Source organism: Mytilus edulis, chromosome 5 (assembly GCF_963676685.1).
Source record: "Mytilus edulis chromosome 5, xbMytEdul2.2, whole genome shotgun sequence".
Taxonomy (NCBI): domain Eukaryota; kingdom Metazoa; phylum Mollusca; class Bivalvia; order Mytilida; family Mytilidae; genus Mytilus; species Mytilus edulis.
In genome coordinates, this window is record NC_092348.1 from 65,141,088 (window position 1) to 65,164,356 (window position 23,269).

The window sequence follows — 23,269 nt, forward strand, 5'->3', positions numbered from 1 at the left end:
TACTCATGGAGTTAATGAAAAAACATGCAATTTTAATCATAGTTGGATATTTGTTTATTGAGGCTGGCCTTTTATGTGGTCTGTTTACAAACAAATGGATAAAGACAAACGGGTATCATTTTGGCTTAAGGCGATATTGTAACGATACTAAAGATGGCGTCATCTGTCACAACGTTGTGGACATACTCCCAAATCTTGAATGTAAGTAATAATAATAATAATGGAGTATGAAACAAATTAGTTAGCAGATATTGATTGTATTTGTGAATTACTGATTCAATGAAGTAACATGCATTTTTTTGTTCTAACATTAATAATTATTCGACAAGCTTAACCGAACATAAATTATCTATTCAATAAAATGCAGCACATGTATATATTAGTAGTGAGCTCTCCTACTGAGAATCACACCTTTTAATACTTTATCCAGATGATATACTGAAATCAACAGATCAACGTATTCCCTTAAATCTCAGTCTATCTCAGAACAAGTTAACACGTAAATGATTACCAATATTGAACTTTGTTCGTATTATTGTTTGTATTATAGTTCATTCCAACAAAAACAAAACGTTATGAACATACAACAAAAACAATACGTGATGAACATAAACAGACACATACATGTTTTCATGTATTGTTAATAAACATATCTATTTGCGCTTTAAGTATACATGTGCAAGACATAGACTTACAGTTTTGGGAACTGTTTTGAGAACCAACTTTTCATATACAGATACTTAAATTTTTGTACTTTTTTTGACTAAAAAATTACTATACAAGTCCCTAATCAAATGGCAAAATTAAATGATAAAACACATCAAAGAATGGACAACAACTGTCATATTCCTGATTTGGTACATGCATTTTATAGGTTGCATTTCTGTTAATATTGACAATGCAATTTCCCATATGAACTCCTTTTACGACTAAAACTGTACCATTTTTACTATGAAGTTTTGAAAAAAATCTTCTCCTAGAATTGAAAGTTCATATGCACTACATTTTTTTTCAAAGTTTAAATATAGGGCTGTGCGGCATATTTTCAACGTTTATATGCCCTAAACTTTTCAGAGTTTAAACTAACACTAATTTTCTTAACTACCCCTACCTTGAATGAAGGGTTACCACAGATTTCAATGTAAACAATATGCACATGTATATTTACTGGTAACATTCCCAAGTAATGTCTGTATGAGATGAAACACAGAGACCATAACTGGGAACCAGTATGCAAACAAAATTAATTTTCTATGAATATTCTAAATCTCCACAAAAGAGGCGAGGTATGAGAAAAAGCTGTATTTACAAAGTGCAACCTTGAAATGTACAAAATGGTGGATTGAACCTGGTTTTATTGCGCTAAACATATCACTTGCACGACAGTCGCAAATTCTATCATATTTACATCGATGCGTGAACAAAGTGTCACAAATAGGGGTACAACACCAAAACGAACCTAACCAAAAACTCGGGGTGATTTCAGGTTCTCCGGAAGGGTATAAGTTTATCCTGCTCCACATGTGGCACCCCGTCGTGTTGCTTAGGTTATTACAAAGCCGGTAAACAGTCTTATTCGGTAGGTCATATTCGTAAAAAGGGAACGGTATTGTAGGTGCGATTTCTAGATATAAGTCCTAATCAAATCAAACAAATGGATAGCAACTGTCATATTCCTAACTTGGAACATGCTTTTTCTTATATAGAAAATGGTGGATTGAACCTGTTTTTATACTTCTAAACCTTTCATTTGTTTGACAGTGGTATCAATTTCTGTTATATTTACAAAAATGACTGAAAAAACAGATTAGGTAAAACAGTCAAAGTATGGGTACAGTAGTCATCATTGTGTCACAATCTCAAAACAAACAAATACTTTGATGTAAATACTCTTGTTTGAAATTAGCGTGTACATGTATCATTTTATAAATGTCCCAACTTGACATGTCAAACTGTTTGCATTAAGAAGGATTATAGAAAAAAACACGCTCCCTTTCTAAAGTTTGCGTTGTTTCATTACGTTGGGGTAATATCCATTATTATAAACCACTTCAAAGGTTATTGTATTGTAAATAACGGACTTTGCAAATAATATTTTATTCCAAAACATTACTTTACATATTGCAATGAAGATTTTCATCAAACAGAAAGTGTTTTTGGACTTTAGAATTCATCACCACAAGTCTTGCTTCGCACAAAACATCCAAAAAATTATTTGATTATCATACTGACCAAGGAATGACTGGTGACCTTGACATCGTTACAAATGTTCTTATCTTCGAAAATACAAGACTACTTGGACACATGAATACATTATCAATATAGATTCTGTACAGGGACACTTTTTGGTGTTATGAAACATAAATGCATCCCTGTGTTTTTAGCGGAATATTATACTTGACAATTTTTTGTTTTTCGACTTCTTATAACATGTTATTTATGTTGTCTGAATTAAGCTTCGGTTCCCTTTTTTCATTATGATTTCGTTCGATTCATAGTTTTTGAAAGCCTTTTTGATATTTTATTCTAATTTAAAAGAATGTCAACTGAAAAGGCTGCTATGAAGCTGAATAGAAAATAAGGAATGTTCGTCCGATTTGCAGTGGAACATTTTGAGGTTTTATTTTTATACTTAATTACTAAGTTGTGCCAATTCTGGTCAATTCCCCTAATATCATGTGTTTTACTTGTAGAAAATTCTATAGCTTTAGTTTTGACATCTTCGACCTTGCATTGAACAAAAGACTGTTTTTTTCTTTGGTTAAATGCTATGTATCATAATTACAATCTACGAATTAACGGAAAATTACATATACATATTTTATGATTCAAAGACGTGATTTCAAATAGTTATGATGAAACCGGACTATAATTATATATGTTGAAACTAACAAATATAATTTAATAACTTCAAGAAAGTACACATTTGAGTTTTTTGAAAGACAATGTGAAGAAAACTTAATCATCTAATACTGAATATTAGACAAATATAAATATGAGGTAAATAAAGGTGAAAAATATTCCTTTACAACTTTTTTATTTACAATGCAGCGCAATAAGTAATTAACAAAAACTAAAATTAACAATGGAAATGGGCTACGTGTCAAAGAGAAAATAACCCGACCAAAACAGCCCAAGGCCACTAATGAGTCTTCAAAAATATAAATCACATTAATACTGAATTCCGAAGAAAATTCAAACAGAAAAGTCCATAATCAAATGGCAAAATCAAATGCTCAAACAACAAACAAATGGACAACAACTGTAATATTTCTGAATTGTGTATTAAACCTGCTTTTATAAATAGCAAAACCTCTCACTTGTATGACAGTCGCATCAAACTCCATTATATTGAAAACGTGTGAACAAAACAAACAGATATAATGGGTAAACATGTCAAAATTAGGGTTACAGCAGTCAACAAAGTGTTATAATCTTAATCACTATAAAAACAAACAAATATGTAACAAAGAATCACAAAAAGCTTATAGGCACAGAACATCTGGAGGCGGGCTTCATTTTGTCACTTGAAAAAATGTAGTTATAGTTCCTTAAAAATGCACCTCACACTAAACTCCGAAACATATAAATGAATTTGTTATTTTATTTTAAACCATACGAGACTGCCCTGTCTTTAGACCTTAACAACAATTATACAGGTTTAAACATGTTTTCTGATATCTCAACCCTTCCCCTATTCGTCTGGCCAACTCAGAATAAACAAACACACAGACATAGTTCTGCATTAAGTACGTTTAAAGACATTTACCATGTATTGATAATCTGGCGTCGCGTCAGTGTTAGTTGAATTTATCTTAATCTTTCACGGGTGCAAAAAAAAAATATGATTCACCCGCTGCTTTTTACATTTGAATATTTCATTAAAAGTCTGAGAACATGCCAAAAAATAAATAGCTTGGATTTCATTCAAAAAATATAAGACGAGGACTTAACTACATTTACATTTGTATTAAGGTAGCACAATACAAAGATTTTTCATCCCCAATCAGACATCTTTAAACTGATGTAATTCCACTTATCCTTCTTTAAATTTTATAAATGAGGTACCAAAAGATAGAAGAATGATTTATCTTTCAAATTGTGATAATTTCATGATGACATAATTATTACATAATTAATTGTTATGTAATTAGTTGCTATATTGTGATGTCCATGCTTGAATGAATTTAGCTTCTTTGTTATTCATAGCATCCCAAAATATTTTATAGATTCTTGCACAACACAGTTTGACCTCCAAAACTGTGTCTCAGATTTTTCCTATTGTATTTCATTCTCTCATAAATCTTCAATGAAGTTTGCAACATCAATTCATAAGAGATCACTAAATTCAATGTGGTATAAAATTTGTTCTATTGATGTTTTTGGAAATCTGAGACACAGTTTTGGAGGTCAAGCTGTGTTGTACAAGAATCTATAAAATATTTGGGGATGCTATAAAGAACAAAGAAGCTAAATTCATTCAAGTGTGGACATCACAATATAGCAACTAATTACATAATAATTAATTATGTAATAATTATGTCATAATGAAATTATCACAATTTGAAAGATTAATCTTTCTTCTTTCTTTTGGTACCTCATCTATGAAATTTAAAGAAGGATGAAATGAATTACATCAGTTTAAAGTTGTCTGATTGGGAGTGAACAAATCTTTGTATTGTGCTACCTTAAAAGGAAAACGTACAGTTATAACTAATAAATATTTGCTCATACTTGCAAATATATGTTGTTCGAAATATTCATAATTCTTTAAAAAGAACGTTCAATGTGTAAAAGTAAGTAAAGTAAGTAAACTATTTATTATTTGCATACTTTGTTTTAAGGAACCTAACAATTGGGTAACATATCTTAACGTATCTATAAAACAGTTTTATAAATATATACACCAAAAAGTGAATAGAAACCTAGATGTCAAAATACAGTCACAAACAATATAAATGCGTCTTTATTGTATGTGAAGCCTAAATTGCCAGCATGCGTAAATAGCTGTAACTGATAGTGAAAAAAGTCCATACACAAAGAGCAAACAAACATCACTTAAATTGCTGTTCGTTTTTTTGTGTATTGGGAAAAAAACACCAAAAAGAAACATTCGGACAAGCACGGGGTTTACCAAAAATATATGGTAGATAAACTGGTAGGAGATAATATATTAACATTGTATTTAATTTACTAATTACAACAACGGTAAAACAAAGTCGACAAGTAACTTCAACATCGGTGTAACCTTAATTGTCTTTTGCAGATATGTTTGATGTAGTGTATTATCTTTCAATTGCATCATGTAGTTGGATCGGTTTAGTTTTTATCGTAATGTTTTCTACCTTACGTTGTAATGGATGCAAAGGAAAAAAGACCCGTAGATGTACCAGCTTGGTCATGTTTTCTTGGTGTAAGTCATTTCTTATTACTTTGCTATCAGTAATAAATAGACTAAGTTTTTTCCCCCCAATCTCAAATGTACCAAGTAACAAGACGTTACTAAGTTGAAAAACTTGTGTCTAATCCATTTGTCATTGTTGAACAATAAAATATGTTTAAACTAAACTAAAACTATTGGATATTTGTACATGTAGTCAACTATTAGTATAAGTAGTATGAAAAGTGAAAATCAGACAATTCTATATCAATAGCAAGGTGTGTTTTCATTACCTCAAAAAGTATGCCTTTTGCACATATCTGTATCTGGATATATTCACTATATGAATAAGTATAAGATGATTCTTATACATTCCCGACTTTCAAATATTCGGCTTCAAGCGTTCTAGATGTGGGTAAATTTAGATAGCGAGTCAGACGAGTGAAACTTATAAATTGTTGTGTTTTTTTTTTATAAACTAGCAGGATGACTCATAAGATCACGATTATAAAACGGTGGTTGTTAAATGAACACGAAACTAAATTTCTGCGGGATAGAAGAATTCTTTTTAATGTCAGAGATCATTTGTGCAAAAAATGGTAGAACAGGAAAATTTTCATGAACATCTGTACTATCTACGAATGCTGCTGATGAGTTATTTTCGTACTACAGTACTCCTCTTATGCAAGACAGACGTTCATCTCTTATGAAAAACACTCAAAATAACATTGAACGACCCTTGGGGTACGAGAAAGAGAGAAATTGAAACCGACAATCGATAAAACTAGAATTTTTTTCTACGGATATTAATTGATCTTAAGGTGGTACCAAATACCATGACTAAAATTAATATGGCTCGTTTAACTTTCCTAAAAATTAATTTGACATATTAATATTGACTAAGACCCTTTGACAAAAATATACACACACTTTATCGGAAAAATTTCATTAGCTATATAGCAGTTTGACAGCCACTTATTTTGATCATTTGGAAGCTTTTAATTATATAACCTTAACATAAGGCGTGATTAAAACGTTCAGCTGATATTTACATAGTTATCTCCCTGTAGTGTTATGTACCACCTTAAAACCTGTTTAAGAATTGTTTTCGATTTATTTTTTGTACTTTTGGACTATAATGACGGAATGATTTTTCGTAAAATTATTGTATGTTTTAGGTCTGATACAAGGTGCAGTTCTAACTATATTCGTAACAGCAATTATAGATAAAATGTCTGCAAGTTTAAGTGATGCTGGATGGTCATTATATTTGGAAGGTGCCACACTTATTTTATCATATGTTCTACTAACTATACAAGTCTGCTGTGAGTATTAATAGTGTTTAGACTTTTGGTGAAATTTTTCATAATACATGACGCTGTGAAATGAACGTTTTTGAAAACCACATAAAAATCTTTCAGTCTGAAACCAAACATTACTTGAACAAAATATACATGTAATGGTAGCACATTAAAAAGATATCAAAAATAGAAAAGATTAACAAAAAAATAACACGATAAAATGTGGTGAACTAATGTGTTTTAAATTAGGACGTTAACTTTTGAATGCAAATGTTTAGTGCAGATTTCAGTGACTTTAATAAACAATATGTATAATATTAATTTTTCAATAATAGTTGTTCATATTATTGTGCTAGTATTAAGATATTGTTTAGATTATTTACAAAAAAAGAAATAAGTACAATATGCCTACTCTCAGGTCAATTGATTTCGAAAACTAAAATGTATAATAAATCAATCAATCAATTATTCAGTAGATGTTAACAAGAAAACTATTTAGTCTCTCAGATAGCCATACCGGTAATTATATTTATAAATTATGTTTAAATATTTGCTTTAGGGCAACACATTTCGTGCTGTACTGCAAAAAAACGAGTTAGGTGTTTATAGTCACGATACATATGGTGTGTTGCATAAACTAGATAAAATTCTGGAGTTAATCTTTTTTTTAAATCCGAAAGCGTTTCATAATCTTTCATATTTTTTCCGTTATTTTTTTTTAAAGCATTACACGATTGGATTGTGATGTGAAAGGGTAAACAAAATGCTTATTATCATTCCTCATCATAGTGGGTTTTTTTTACCAACGCAGTATAATAAAACAACTCAAAACGGTTTTGAATCATATAGATGGAATTCAAATTCAAACATTGCATTATTTCAAACGTTTTCAATTGCTTTCTTTATTTATAAAAACTCAAATTGGAAATGCAGAATCTTGATTAATAAATTATCTAATACTAGTATATAAACACAAAACAATTATTATAAACAATTTCTTTAATCTGGTAATATAACGTTATATATTTTTCTGTTTTTAAATCCAGGTAAAGATAAATCTGGTCGAGACAGCGCAACTGTTGATGTAATAGACGAAAGTAAGAAATGTTAATAATTTTACATTATTTGCATATACAAGTATTTATTTTGGATGGCAATTATCACTTTGTAGTGGTAGACAGGGATTACCATCATAATTATATTCACGGCTGTAGCTTATTTAAGTGTAAGCTTTGTAGTTTATAAATTTATTTCTTGATCTTTTTTCCGTTTGATGTCTTGAATAAACCAGTTTGTCTTTAATCCTTGCTTCATACCGTATTTTAAGTTGATTGTTCCTTTCCCGTTTTTGAATGTCGGGTCCTAATTACTCTGTATATCAGATTGCAATATTTAGGAAACTAGTAGCATGGTACATAACATTGGTTGTTCCTTTCTTGATTTCCATTGACAAATATGTTAGATAAATATAAGGAGATGTAGAATGAGTGCCAATGAGATAACTCCCATCCAAGTCACAATTTGTAAAAGTAAATCATTATAGGTTAAATTACGTTCTTCAATACAGAGTTATTAGATATAGGAAGAAGTGGTATCAGTGCCAATGAGACAAATCCCAATCCAAGTCACATTTATAACAGTAAACCATTATAGGTCAAAGTACAGTCTTTAACACGGAGCATAGGCTCACATCGAACAGCAAGCTATAATGAGCCCCAAAAATTACTAGTGTAAAACCAATTAAACGGAAAACAAACGGTCTAATATATATATAAAAACGAGAAACGAGAAACACTTATGAACCATACAAACAAACTACAACCACTGAACATGAGATTCCTTATTTTTGACGATACCAAGTTAGCTATTAATTTGATAAGTAATCTATGAGGTATGTCGACCAAAGCAATATATTTTAACTACCTCTGGAAAATAAGCCTAAAAACAGACCACATGAAGACCAATCAGAAAGATTTTCCAATGGTTCTTTCAGATGCAGAGACAGCAGATATGCAAATAAAACATTTTAATTTCAACATGTAGATCAGCACATGGCAAATCTCACAAAATATTTTAAGGATTTTCTTTTATGAGAATAAAAGAAGACATTGTACAAACGTTAATGAGACAAACAACAAGAACAAGACAATACACAAATATAGAGCGCAACATACATAGAGTCTTTAACAATACATATGTGTATATAGAATATGCCGAGCTCTATATATATCACCCAAAGTATATGAAAGTGATTAACAAATCAAACTAAAATTAATAATCTGATATCTACACCGAATTTTCTAATTAACGAAACACATATACAAATATGACATTTAACTTCTGACAATGTATATGTCAGTCACATAAATTTGAGACGGAATTTAACTTGTATTTTAACCTTTACCTTTACCAAAAAGTAATAGTCTTTAATGTTGTTGTAAACAAATCATTTCAAATTTTGTTTCTTTTACAGCTCTTTCATACTCAATTGAAAATGTATTAAGAGAGGAGCAAGTAATAGAAGGTAAACAATTTAAGCTTGAAGTTGAAGTAAATGGTTGTCTAAGACCACGTAATGTCTACTAGTATGATAGAGACATTATTATTAAAAAAGAAGCAACAACAGTGCATAGATAGTATTCAAGTAGTATGCAAAAGACGAATCCTTCAAAATCCAAAAAAAGATGTTTTCTGTTTTCTTTCCGCTCTTTGGTCGGGTTGTTGTCTCTTTGACGCATTCCCCATTTTCATTCTCAATTTTATTTATGGTTTATTTTTGTCAATCATTTACAATATTGGTGCAGATCAATGAATAATTCATATTACAATATAATGTCTGTCTAGGACAGATAATTGGCATATATTTAATAAATGATTTCATATGATGAAATGGGAGTCTCTCTCGCTATGAATTCTAAGAGGCATTCTTTAGAACTTATATATCAGTAGTAGTCAGAGGCTAAAATGACCACTCAGTACAGATACTTGTTTAAAATTATATATCACTGGAATCAGAATGTGGTCGTACGTGTTTATAACATGTATAAGGAAAAACGTGTATGTTTTAACATAATAAAAAATTTCTATATTGTACATAAAGATTATAAAAAGAAATCGCTCATAACATAAAAATCAGGTTATATGTATACCCCTGAAGGCATATGATACAGACACGTTTCAGATAATTAAAACTAAGGATTTTATGGATTGTATCGGATCTTTTGGAAAAATTTCGCTTCATGGTTCATTCGCCTTCTCCAGAAAAAAGCCAACAGTAGGTACAAATATTTCAATCAGGATGTTTTAATTGTTAAGACTATAACAGTTTTTTTTTTCTATTCATTTGATGTGTTTATGCATTTGATTGCCATTTGTAAAATAATTTTCCGTTTTTAATTTTCCTTGGAGTTTAGTTATTTTGTTATACTACTTTTTAATGCTATAGAACTTATTCTTACTATTAAATACAAACAAATGTTACTTTTTTTTTAATTGATATCCCAATTGATACGGTCCATTAATTTTTGTTAAACATCCTTCAATATCTTAATAAGATGTAAACCAATTTCATTTGTAGGAGGCCATGCACCTATAAATCACATTATGAATGATCCAAATGCGATATATGTCGACCAAGGCAAAGGTAACTACCTCTGGAAAATAAGCCTTGCAACAGACCACATGAAGATCAATCAAACAGTTTTTCCAATAGTTCGTTCAGATGCAAATGCAGCAGATATGCAAATAAAACATTGTAATGTCAACATGTAGATCAGCACATGGCAAATCTCCAAAACATCTTTGAGGATTTTCTTTTTTGAGAATAAAAGGAGGCATTGGATAAACGTTAATGAGACAACAAGAAAAAACAAGACAAAACGCATATATAGAGCGCAACATACATGGAGGAGTCTTTAACAATAAATATGTGTATATAGAATAAGCCAAGCTCTATATCGCCCAAAGTTTATGAAAGTGATTAACAAATTAAACAAAATGAATTAATGATCTGCCATCTAATTTTCTAATTAACGAAGCACAAACAAATATGATATACGACAACTTCTCACAATGTATATTATATGTCAGTCACATAAATTTGAGACGGAATTTAACTTGTATTTTAACCTTTACCTTTACCAAAAATTAATAGTCCTAAATGTTGTTGTAAATAAAAAATCATAAATATTGATTTGATAAAAAAAATAATAAATGCTGGTGTAAATAACAAATCATAAATGTTTTAGTCTCTGATGAAAACCTGTTTATGTCAGTTACTTACATATGCACATGGTAAAAAGTATTGCAACACCTTGATGTTCTAAACCTTGAAAAATCAGCCTCTTATTTTTGATAGAAGACGATAAAATATTTGTAAAATAATATTGAAACGTAGCTAATGATAACATTGGCATTAAAACGAACAGAAAAATGTATGAAAAAATGTTTTATCTATCCACAATTTTGATAACAAAATAAAGTATTTTTTGTACAAAAAATGCATTTTACAACGTTTGCTGTAGTCGAACTTTACAATGTCAGACATTTCAAAATTAATCTTAAGTTGATTGGGCACACATGGTTGATCGTAATACGCCAAAGACTTAGTACTTGGTGCAGCCTCCATTCAGACGGATAACCGCCTCTTAACGTCTTCTGATTTCTGCCACCAGGCGACTAGTTTGTTGTTGAGGTAACCCCAACCATTCCTGATGAAGGGCATTTTTATTTTATGACGTGTTTGAACTGGGGGTGTCCTTCAGCGCACTTTACGCCCAATAGTGTCCCATATATGCTCGATATGGTTGAAATCCGGGCTACGATCGGGCCAAGGAAGATAAACCGAATTCTATGGAACAATGGATCTTCCTCCATGATGGTAATTTCCAATTTTGGCGAGCTCTGCACTACATTTGATACAGGCCACTGTATGTCTATTCGTAAGCAAAGGTCCCCGAAATGGTCTTATCGCACGATAACCAGTAGGATGAGTCGATCTGGAACAGTTCTTGTTTAAAGTCTCCTGTATGGCAATCACTCTCTTTTTATGATTGTATTGTTTGCAATGGGTTTCCTTTTGACCAACCTTCATTATGCTTGATTTAACCTAGCATATGTCATAGGGGGCCTTCTTGATCTCGGAAGGTTTTTAATAGTGGAATGGTGATGACCAACAATACTTGCAACAGCGACATACCTGCTTCTCTCATGCTGATAATCTGTCATCTTGCTGCAGTTAGGAGTTGTGCAGGACCCATTACAATGTGTCAATCACATAACTTTATAAACTTGGTTATTTAAGTGTTGAAAACATCTGTTTTACTGTTTACCGGTATAGTAGCTGCATGTGCAGATAATAACTTATCGAGTCGATATTTTTTTTATTAAACTCAGGTGAAATTTAAATAATGTTTAACTAGTTCTATTTCAACAAATTATATCATCAAAAAATAAAGAGTTGAGTGTTTTTTTTATTTGAATTTCAATTCGTTGTTGCAAAACTTTTTTTTTATAGATTATCAAAAAATCATTTCAACCTTTGTTTCTTTTACAGCTCTGTCATACTCTATTGAAAATGTATTAAGAGAGGAGAACGTAATTGAAGGTAAACCATTTAAGCTTGAAGTTGAAGTAAATGAATATCATAGACCGCGTGATATCTACTGGTATAAAAGAGACATTATTAATAAAAAAGAATCAGCAAGAGTACATAGATTGTATATCACTGGAATCAGAATTTGGTCGTGTTTATAACATGTATAAGGAAAAATGTGTATGTTTTAACATAATAAAAAATTTCTACATAATACATAAAGATTATGAAAAGACATAGCTCATAACATTAAAATCAGGTCATGTGTATACCCATAAAGGCATATGATACAGGCACGTTTCAGATAATCAAAACTAAGGATTTTATGGATTGTATCGGATCCTTTGGAAAAATTTCGCTTCATGGTACATTCCCCTTCTCAAGAAAAAAACAACAGTAGGTACAAACATTTGTTTTTCATAACCAGGTTACCGTTCTGTTGCCCATTAACTAATTAAGACAAATAGATTTGTTATCATTTTAAAAGTCTGTAAGTCATTCAGGATGTTTTAATTGTTAAGACTGTAACTTACAGTTGTTTTCTATTCATTTGAAGTTTTTAGGCATTTGATTGTGTCATTTGTAAAAGAACTTACGTTTTGAATTTTCCTTGGAGTTCAGTTATTTTGTTATACTACTTTTAATGCTGAAGAACTTATTCTTACTATCAAATTCAAACAAATATTACCTTTTTATCAATGATGGAAATAATAAAGGATTTCCCTCCTTGACTATTTTTATACTGAGAAAATCCCTCAGTATTTTACATGAAACTGTTTAAAGTATCGTTATAATTGATATCTCAATTGATACGGTCCTTTAAAAACAAATAACATCCTTCAATATCTTAATAAGATGTCAAATAATTTCATTTGTAGGAGGCCATGCACCCATGAATCACATTGTGAATGATCCAAATGTGATATATCAGTAAATTTTAGTCGGTAAGTATGTGTCAGTATATTTGTATTTATAGTGTTTGTATTCAAATTGAATCTAATGACTTGTTTTTTGTAGAGAAAATATCACAGTTTATTCCTATAAAGTTAACCATGAAGAAGATGATGTAAATTTAATTTTTAGTTGTAAAATTACGCGACTTTTACCGGAATTGATATATGTTGCTCCGGAAGGAGCCTTACTTGTGATACCTTTTCAATCACGTAAAGGAATTTCAAATAAGTGTTGTTTAAATCAAATACACCACGTAAGGAATATACAGGTAACATAACTGAAGCTAAGTACTTTTTACATGAAGAAAATGAAAGTTTGGAATAAATATTCCTACGAAATAAGAAAACCGAATCAGAATTATTCGAAATTATCATTTTGTAAAACGTAATGATATATTTAATCAGTTGTTAAACTGTTGATAGCTTGAATATGCTTATATTTTACAGAAACATGATAACACAGCTGCGCGTAGCCACCAAATACGGGTGCAAGTGAACGTGGTCACGCCTTTTGTGAATTGTATGATGAGGTGATCCGTGGAATATGTCCCAACTGTCGGGATCCGTATAAAGAACCGTCCTTCCGTCTTCTGGGCTGACTATTTTGTAGTTATTTTTATATTCAGTTAATTAAAGTTAAAAGATTATATGATTTTCAAAATAAAAGTGCAATGTGCACTTAGTGTTATAGCTTTCTTATAGTATTTGTTGAACATCTTCAAACCGATTGTTTATCTTTAAAATCATTAGTAACTTTTATTTCATGTTATAATGTAGTGTGCAATTGATATGCAGATAATATCAATTTCTAGTCTAGGAATATCAACTTAGAAAATGTGTTTATACAAACAAATCTGCTTACAAAATAAATTAATATATCATTAGAGGTCTATATTTTTTCCCTATTTTATCCAGTATTTAATTCTTCTGTTTAATATGTTTATTTGTGTTTATTCATTCATTATTTTTATAACTTATATCATGTTTTAAACTAAGTGTAATTGCGTTTATTTGTAATTTTTTCCTGTCACATAATGTTGTCATTTAAACGCTTGTGTAAACATTGCCATATAAGTAGGAGAATTGGCTAGCCATAGCCATAGTACCAGGTTCAATCCACCATTTTGTCTTAAAATGTCCTGTACCAAGTCAAAAATATGGCAGATGTTAGCAAATAGTCCTGGCTATGTATGATTGTTTTTGCAGCACTTCAGATTTTCTGTTTTTCGTTGTATTCCGCTCAAAGTTGATGGGTTTCCATTGCTTTCGATTCGTGACCTGACTTGTTTTTGGCTTAATCGATGTATGACTATTAAACAGCGGCTAACATTTATGTACCACTATCGCCTTTATTTCTTACTCTGGCCATCAAATAAGAGCTATTGCTCACTGATGATCACCCCGATAAAAGTATACAATGAACAAGACAATGATGAGCGATGGAGATGAAGACGCATCACACGGTAAAGAATGCTTATCTTTATTTTATAAACTCTATATGAGGGAGTTCAAATCTTAGTTTCCTTGTGATTTCTTTGGTCTGCGGTTTTTTTTTTTATTTCCCCTTCCCATAAAAGGGACAGCAAATATCTATTTGTTTTTCATATATATCTGGTCCGAGACCACAATTATTTCGTAGTGCATTTCTTTTAGAACATAAATGAAAATAAAAAAATCCCACCAGCACTTTCTCAAAGAAACTTTTACAGTGTGTTGTACTACTTTTGGGACAAATTATATAAAAATTATAGAAAACTTCATCGGCTCTAACTCAAAATATGGACAATTTTATGTTTAGAGCGTCTTGAAATCTTTTGACAGCTTCCGAAGTGCTAATTTTAAACCTTTTTCAGCTGGACCAAATCACTACTTTCCTTTAAAATTCTGGACCCAAATGTTTTTACAGTGTAATTTTACCCCCTACTTGCAATTTGAGGCATTAAACATTGGGAAATAAATTTGGAAGGGGTATAAAAATTAATGGCAAGTAACCCACTGTCAACACTAGGGACTATATTTGTGAACAACGAAAATCAAGGGACGACAATTGTGGTCTCGGACCTAATAGGGGTGTCATCTTTTTCGACTTTGTATACAATCAAAGACTAAACAAAGGATTTGATCAATTATATCATTCGTGTTAATTGTTAGATCTCTTAATTGTTAAACCTCTATTCAACTTATATTTATTGATTCTTTTAACGCAGTTTCAACACTATTGTGCTATTTCCTTTTGGTCAGTTTTTATTGTTGGAGGAAGTCGGAATTCCCGGAGAGAATCTTTGGTAGGAAAGGCTGACATTTCTAGTCAATTAAGATTGGAGTCGAGTGCACCTGCCCCGTGCGGGAAACAAACTCACAACTTCATTGTTGACAGCCTAGTAGTACAGCAACTCGGCTAATAAAAACATTTGGCTACTGAAGACCATGTTAATTTATAATAAAGTATTGAAACGAGAATTGTAAAGAGTCCTTTGAAAGAACAGGTAGCAGAACAAAGGAAGCAAATGGACAATTATCAAAATGTATTAGTAAACAGTTACTTGCAAATAACAGGCAAGAAAGCTGAGGACCTCAATTATAGTGATGAAAGGATTATGTCTTCATCTTATGAAAACAAACTACAAACCCTTCCCTTACGGGTTAGGTTTAATGTAATCAAAAATTATACAAGAAGAACCTTACCGGTGTCATGCATGCCAACAACTGATTTTCGAATAAATGTGTTTACTTCCGATGCAAATACCATATGAGTGAATGCATATTAATTCGAGAATGTTCATTCTTTAATAAATTGAATACAGTATTGTAACTACATCCTTTGTGAATAGGTCTGTTTAAAATTTTGGTTAGCTTTTGAGGTGTTGACAAAACTGGGATGTTAACCTCAGCACTGGGAATGTTGTCTACAGTTTGAATGAAAAGACAATTACTAAAGATGCAACACCCATCATAGAACATGTAAAAGAGGGACGAAAGATACCAAAGGGATACTTTTTTAAGTACATTATATAGCATATGCAGTGATCATAATTCATTTTTCAGTTCTTAAAACATCACTCTTAATTAAGTAAAACCCATGGTATTATTAAATAACACAAGAGGAATAGTGGGACGCAGATTCTGGCGCGAAAGTGGTACGAAAGATACCAGAGGGACATTCAAACTCATAAGTCGAAAATAAATTCACAACACCATGGCTAAAAAAAAAGACAAAGACAAACAGACAAAAATAGGATTCACAACACAACATAGAAAACTAAAGACTAAGCAACACTAATTCCATAAAAACTGGTGGTGATCTCATGTGCATAAGAAGTGTAAGCAGATCCTGCTCCACATGTGGTATCCGTCGCTTGCTCATCTTAGTACAAACCCAGTAACAAGTCAAATTCGGCTGGTTAAATTCGTGAAAAAAAGGGGGTATTGTAGTTACGACATTAGGAAAATATCCGATATTATCTGTGAAACGTATATTCCATAACGGTCAACCACCTCGTGATTGCGTCTGTAAAATTTACAAAGGGATGATTTCAGTTTCACCATTAAGAACTTATATCCTTTTTTCATAAAGATGTATTATGACTGATGATAGTACCAAAATGTGGACAAACATTGTAAAGAAATTATTACAGAATATGTCCCATAAAGAGAAGTAACTATATCAATAAACAGTAAAGTCTATGTCATCTATGTCTGACCTAAATTAGGGAGACAAGGAAATGCCTATATAACATGCGCTGGTAAAACATATTTTGTTAATACATTTTTGGTATTAAAACATGTATATTTTCGACTAAATTAATCATCATAACAATAAGCGTCGATTGGATGCTAAATGTTTTAGATTGGTACAAATAACTGTCCTGATTACTGGAAATTATTTGTTTTATCTGGAAAATAAAATTTTCAAAATTAGATGTAAAGAAATCGTCTACTTGAGCTTTGAGTACAGGAAGGAGAGGGGCTTAACAAATTGTTTTCTTACTTGGTTAACATTTGCTGATTGACCCTACTTTTTTGTATGATTACTGCTTTTAATCCTTTGCTGTTCCTTTGTGTATCACAGTTTGAGATTCAATAATTTTAAAATCTCTATCATTTCAGTGTCATGTACCAAGTGGTAATGAACAAAAACGGTAATTTAAAATAACGTCATCTTTCCTGGGTATTTTAAAATTGCGCAAAATTTATTTGTTGGCGCAATTAAGTTTACGACTTTGTTCAGTTGGTGCAAATTGCAATATGGCTACAATAAATTATAAAATGAAAACAATGTTATAGCACTCTTTATTCCGCAATTAACTGTTAAGCACGTATTGAAGTCGAATTATTCCCTATAAACTGTTTTCCTCTTTTTAAGGACAGTTCTTTGACGTTCTATACAATTTTCGATCTTAATTTGTCTGCACATACGTTTTAATACTAAAACAAAAACAGACAACAATTGTCATTCCAGACCTTTGAAGTGCTCTGCAAGAATTTCACTTCAAAAATATTTGACGACCTGGAAAAACGAAAGGACATGCGATGTCATTGTCAACGGTATATAATAAAGAGCTGCGTTTTATGTGGGTGGATTGAAAATTATGCGCATGATGTCACTTAACTTATTCTTTCGAAGAGCTGTAAAGCGCAACAATTACATTTAAATGATAAGTAATATGATCAACGTTTTACTGTATATTAGTGATTTTCAGAAAATCGTGACAAATATTTAATATAAGAAAAGACTTGGTAATAAGAACTGCCCTACGAATTTCATTTAAAATACAACAAGCAATATTTAGCGTCAGTTTGGACTTATTATATTTGGTTCATAATTTTCGATTAATGGATTTCAGGAAAAAATTATCAATTTTAGTCATTACTGGATATTTGTTTATTGAGGTTTTTCTGTTATTTGGTTTGTTTACAAACGAATGGATAAGGACAAACGAATATAATCTCGGCTTAAGGCTATATTGTAACGATACTAAACATGATACCAGCTGTCAAAACGTTCATGACGTTGTGGATAATATACTCCCAAATCGTAAATGTAAGTAATAGTGATTTTAATAGACCTGTGAAAAAGAAATGTTGTGGAATTGATTATAGTGCTTAACAAGATTTTGTGAGGGAATTCGATGTTTGCTATACCACTGTTTATTTCAACGAACTTTATGACAATACTTCTGTACCAATCGAAATGAGTTTTTTTGGAGTGTTTTGAGAAATGATTTTACTTTGTAGAAACGTATTGTTTTGGAAACATTTTATGTTTTAAAAGGATAAATTTTCTGTATAAAGTCAATAATTATGTGGACTTTTGAAGCCCAAACTTTGTATGGCCTTAAATACATAAATGAAAGATAAAAAAAAACTGTACAAATGCAGAACGACATGTTAATGAAATTATAGCAAAACGTTTGGTTGACAAATTTTTATTCGTTATCGCAAAAAAATAAATTTTGAATATTTAAGAAATAATTCTTTCATGTCATGCTCTATGCTCATTTTAACATGGGTAGGCATTATATTTGTTAATATCTTAATACCGAGCGTTAGCGAGGTATTAAATGTTTACAAATATAATGCCTACCCATGTTAAAATGAGCATAGAGCATGGCATGATAGAATTATTTCGATTCTAATAGAAATATTTTGAACTTTTGTTCCTCGAAGCGGACCTATAGTAGACGCTCAAAATGTCGCCATTTTGATTTGATGAACAAAAATGTCATAGAAAAATCAACAGTTTATCAATAAAAAAATAGAAACATTTAAACTTACTTTTAGAATGTTTTTATTTAATTTCCTAGCGAGCAACACCAACAAAAATGTCCATTTTGATCTCTAGCGTTGATTAAAATTCATCTGACGTTGCAATTTCAATTGTGACGTCAATCACGTGCAGCCCATGTTCTATTCAAATTAGAACATGGCTTTGTACCCAAAGCTAAAGAAGAACGTCATATTAGAATTATACTTTTCATACATGACTATTGATTAAATCAGAACGTGCATGAATGTGACAGTAACTAAAATGACCTTCAAACTGGACACTGGATGAGTCCGTGCTATGTTTTATCAATGAAAGTATAGGTATGAAAGGTAAGAAATGCCAATTTTCCTATTTTCACAAAATTTTCAAAATACACAGTAAATATATTATTTTTTAATAGTCAATTGCGGAGAAAAACAGAAAAAGTTTACAAATAAGACGTTTTATTCCAATCAACAAGTCATTTTTCGGAGAGAAATTCCGAAATACACTTTACACACGGCTACGCCAGGTAAAATTATTATTCATGTTACAAAAAAACAACATTTTTCAGTCTCATTGGAACATGCTAATTACAATTAATCCCAAACTAAGGAAGTAATTAAATAAAGTCAAAATATGTCCGATCTACCTATTTTTGGAGCAAAAAAGTCAATACGATCGTTTTAAGGTCAATTTCGTCTACCTCACAAAATCTTGTTAGGCACTATAATCATATGTTTTTCTACTTTGCATATGCATGTGAAAGACATATACTTTTATGTTTTGTAACTTTTTGAAAAATACAACTTGACAAAAACAGATTCGGTTCTTGAAAAAAACGACTTGCAAAAAACGTCTTTGATAAATTGATAAATGCTACCATATCAACTATTCCGTATTAGATGCGCATTTCGACAATAAACGTCTCTTTATTGGTGCCCAAGGCCAATATATATATATACAAACAATATATTAAAGAAATGAAAAAGCTGGTAAACAAAATAGGACAAACGACGGATAAGAAATCAGAGCTTTGCGTGAAAGGAATATATTCTTTTATCTAAAATGAAATCCAAAATTTTGTAATAGTAAATTTTAAAAAGATAATATCCGAATTTGCATGCCTGTACCTAAGTGCACATTTTGATAATAAATAACAGACTAAATTGACAAAGAAATATAAAAAAAAAGTGAGCATGATATAAAAGAGGGACGAAAGATACCAAAGGGACAGTCAAACTCATAAATCTAAAACAAACTGACAACGCCATGGCTAAAAATGAAAAGGACAAACAAACAAGAGCACACACGACACAACATAGAAAACTAAAGAATAAACAACACGAACCCCACCAAAAAACTAGGGGTGATCTCAGGTGCTCCGGAAGGGTAAGCAGATCCTGCTCCACATGTGGCACCCTAGGTGTTGCTTATGTGATATCAAATTCGGTAGGTCACATTCATGAAAGGGAAGGGGATTGTAGTTACGACGTAAGGAACATATCCGATATCATTTGTGAAACTGTTATTCCATAACGGTCAACCAACTCGTGATGGCGTCCGTAAAATTTACGAAAGGATGATTTCAACTTCACCATTTGGAACTCTTGGTTTAATAGCTTCCTTGCGAGCAGCAACCCTCTATCAAGAAAATCATAATAGGAAATGCAAGCACGGGAATATCGTACCAGTTGGGAGATATATATCCCGTATGCAGGTGCTGTTGGAATGTTGCTACTTAGAAATGGAAAGTTCACAATTGGAAAGCTGAAATCATCTCTTTTGTCGTAAAGTGTTGTTTTCAACCGACCCTCATTGTCAATTTCTAGATGTAAGTCAAGATATGAGGCCGACTTAACTGTATCTGTAGTATCCTTTATCTCTAGCTCGATTGGATAGATGCGTTCCACATAGTCACCAAATTTTGAATTATTTAGTGAAAGAACATCATCTATGTAGCGAAAAGTAGAGTTAAAGGATATTGCTAACTTCTTATCTTTCTTCCTAAGAAGTTCCTGCAAGAAGTCAGCCTCATAATAATAAAGAAACAAGTCGGCAAGTTGAGGGGCACAGTTTGTTCCCATTGGAATGCCGACAGTCTGTTGAAAAACACGTCCTCCGAACGTAACAAATATGTTGTCAATCAAGAAATCAAGCATCTTGATAATATCAGTTTCAGAGAATTTTTTGTTCGAATCAGAGTGATCCTTTACAAAGTAGGATTTATCCCTCCCTAAGACAAGATACTTTATCGTACTGTATCTACGTTGGCCATTCTTTTTTACGAAGCAAAGCAATACCAACTCTTTCAATTTGTCTTTTAGTTTGGAATGTGGAATACTAGTGTAAAGAGTAGAAAAGTCAAATGTTTTAATACTGTTACACGATGAAAGAGAGTTAGATTGTATGTACTTTAAAAGATCTTTGGAATTTTTAAGTATCCACATCTGATTCACGCCCCCTTTAGAATAGGCAGTTTCACAATAACTTTGAAGCCCGTCTTTGATTGCTGATAAAATAGATGTTACGAAATAATGTACGAATATGTCAAATGAGTAACCAATTATAACAGCAGTAAAGATACAGCTAATAAACACCAATTAGTCATTCGATACGTTAATCTTACTATTTTGCAGTTGATCTTAGTATGACCGTAGCTGCTGATAGAGATTCCTTCTTGTATATGATTGATACAGTGTTTTATCTGTCAATTGGGGCATGTAGCTGAGCCGGTTTGGTTATTATCGTTATGCTGCTTGCTTTATTTTGTACCGGATGTAAAGGACCAAAGACCTGTAAATGTGCCAGCTTTGTCATGTTTGCTTGGTGTAAGTAGTTTCTTATCACATTTTCTATATAATAGTTTTATTTTCTCCATATTTTACATACCAAACAAGTACGCTGTTTTTATTTTTGTATGTATTTACATGTAGCCAACTATTAGCTATTGAAAAAGTTATAGAAAAAGTGTAATGAGGATTATGTTATACCAATTGCAAAATATGTTTGTGGTTATCCCAAAAAAGTATTTATCTCTTGCACATGTATATGGTAACATGCATTATAAATAATTATAGATTAACAGACAGACTATATCGAGGTTAAGAACATGAAACTGATAATGTCAAAAGAACATTACATGAAATTTTATTGGTTTAAAAAGGTAGGTAAGACTTTTTTTGCCACAAATCATTTATGGAAAGAATGATAGGATAGAAAAATTAACATTCACGGTACTATCAACAATAAATTCTGACAGGTTCTTCCTGTGGTAGCAGCGGGATACATGATACAAACATCCTTTTCAAACGGGTGGACGTCGCTTTTGATACACTCCACACAACTATGGACGACCGGAATACGCAAAATGGATATCCCGAATCCCTAAATCCGAGAAATTAAATCTTCACATTCCTACAGTATCCATTTATATTTAAATGCTGGTTTATTTACAATTTCTTGAACTCAGTTTTTACTTGTGGACTGAATGATACATTAGTCGTTAATTAATTGTGTTGCAGGCATGATACAAGGTGCGGCTATGACTGTATTTGTTACAGGATTCACGTCATTACTTCCTGCAAGTTTAAGTGATGTTGGATGGTCATTGTATTTGGAATGTACCACACTGTGTATATCATGGTTTTTACTTATAGCGTATGTCATAACCTTGTGCTGCTGTGAGTATATATATATATATCCTTTACTATAAATAATTTAGCTGATCTGTAAAAATAATATCTTCATGCCTTATATATCATGTTCTGTAGTACGACGCTAGATAAAAAAAAACTTACGTGGATAGGTAATACCCGGCCACCGAAAGATTCATTTAATGAAGCCCAAGTGGTCGTGTGGTCTAGCGGTTACCGTGCAGGCGATTTGGTGTCACGATATCTCAGTAGCATGGGTTCGAATCCCGGCGAGGGAAGAACAAAAAATTTGCGAAAGCAAATTTACAGATCTAACATTGTTGGGTTGATGTTTAGATGAGTTGTATATACAGAACGTACACAGCCATGTATCGCCATCACTGCTTGTGATCCGATGGATCAATCTGGTATTGAGTTGTCACTGACTCAGACGTACTTATAAATATAATTATTTTCTATGACTGTATATTACATTAATTTGTAGGATCCTTTACTATAGATAATTTAGCTGATCTGTAAAAATAACATCTTTATGCCTTATATATTATGTACTGTAGTACGCCGCTAGATTAAAACTGACGAGGAAAGGTAACACACGGCCAGCGAAAGCTCTATTATTGTAGAGCCCAGGTGGTCGTGT

The 23,269-nt window shown here is 31.6% G+C and overlaps 1 protein-coding gene and 1 long non-coding RNA gene across 5 annotated transcripts; both read left to right on the plus strand.

The window, feature by feature from the left end:
* On the plus strand, positions 1-14,242 carry LOC139524237 (uncharacterized). 4 transcript variants are annotated; one of them, XM_071318907.1, is made up of 9 exons: positions 1-201; positions 5,267-5,413; positions 6,559-6,657; positions 7,728-7,778; positions 9,155-9,205; positions 10,259-10,324; positions 12,236-12,286; positions 13,153-13,218; positions 13,675-14,242. In XM_071318907.1, exons 1-8 carry the CDS (start codon positions 6-8, stop codon positions 13,206-13,208), a joined length of 717 nt encoding a protein of 238 aa, XP_071175008.1. In that variant the 5' UTR covers positions 1-5; the 3' UTR covers positions 13,209-13,218; positions 13,675-14,242. The 4 variants fall into 4 exon arrangements, with proteins under 4 accessions (XP_071175008.1, XP_071175005.1, XP_071175006.1 ...); XM_071318904.1 differs by having other exon boundaries at positions 6,559-6,705; positions 13,675-14,239; XM_071318905.1 differs by lacking the exon at positions 13,153-13,218 and having other exon boundaries at positions 6,559-6,705; positions 13,675-14,240.
* Positions 14,243-17,981: 3,739 nt separating this feature from the next.
* On the plus strand, positions 17,982-22,654 carry LOC139524239 (uncharacterized). Its single transcript, XR_011664756.1, has 3 exons — positions 17,982-18,268; positions 21,613-21,804; positions 22,498-22,654. It is a non-coding gene; the product is annotated as an uncharacterized lncRNA (long non-coding RNA).
* The last annotated feature ends 615 nt before the right edge of the window (positions 22,655-23,269 follow it).

What these genes read in the sequence shown, in the direction of transcription:
- LOC139524237 (XM_071318904.1), top strand. Translation starts at nt 6, where the DNA reads ATGGAGTTAATGAAAAAACATGCAATTTTAATCATAGTTGGATATTTG. An exon ending in TGTTGATGTAATAGACGAAA is followed by an intron (nt 7,779 to 9,154) that starts GTAAGAAATGTT and finishes TTTCTTTTACAG; the next exon opens with CTCTTTCATACTCAATTGAA. An exon ending in AGAGGAGAACGTAATTGAAG is followed by an intron (nt 12,287 to 13,152) that starts GTAAACCATTTA and finishes TTTCATTTGTAG; the next exon opens with GAGGCCATGCACCCATGAAT.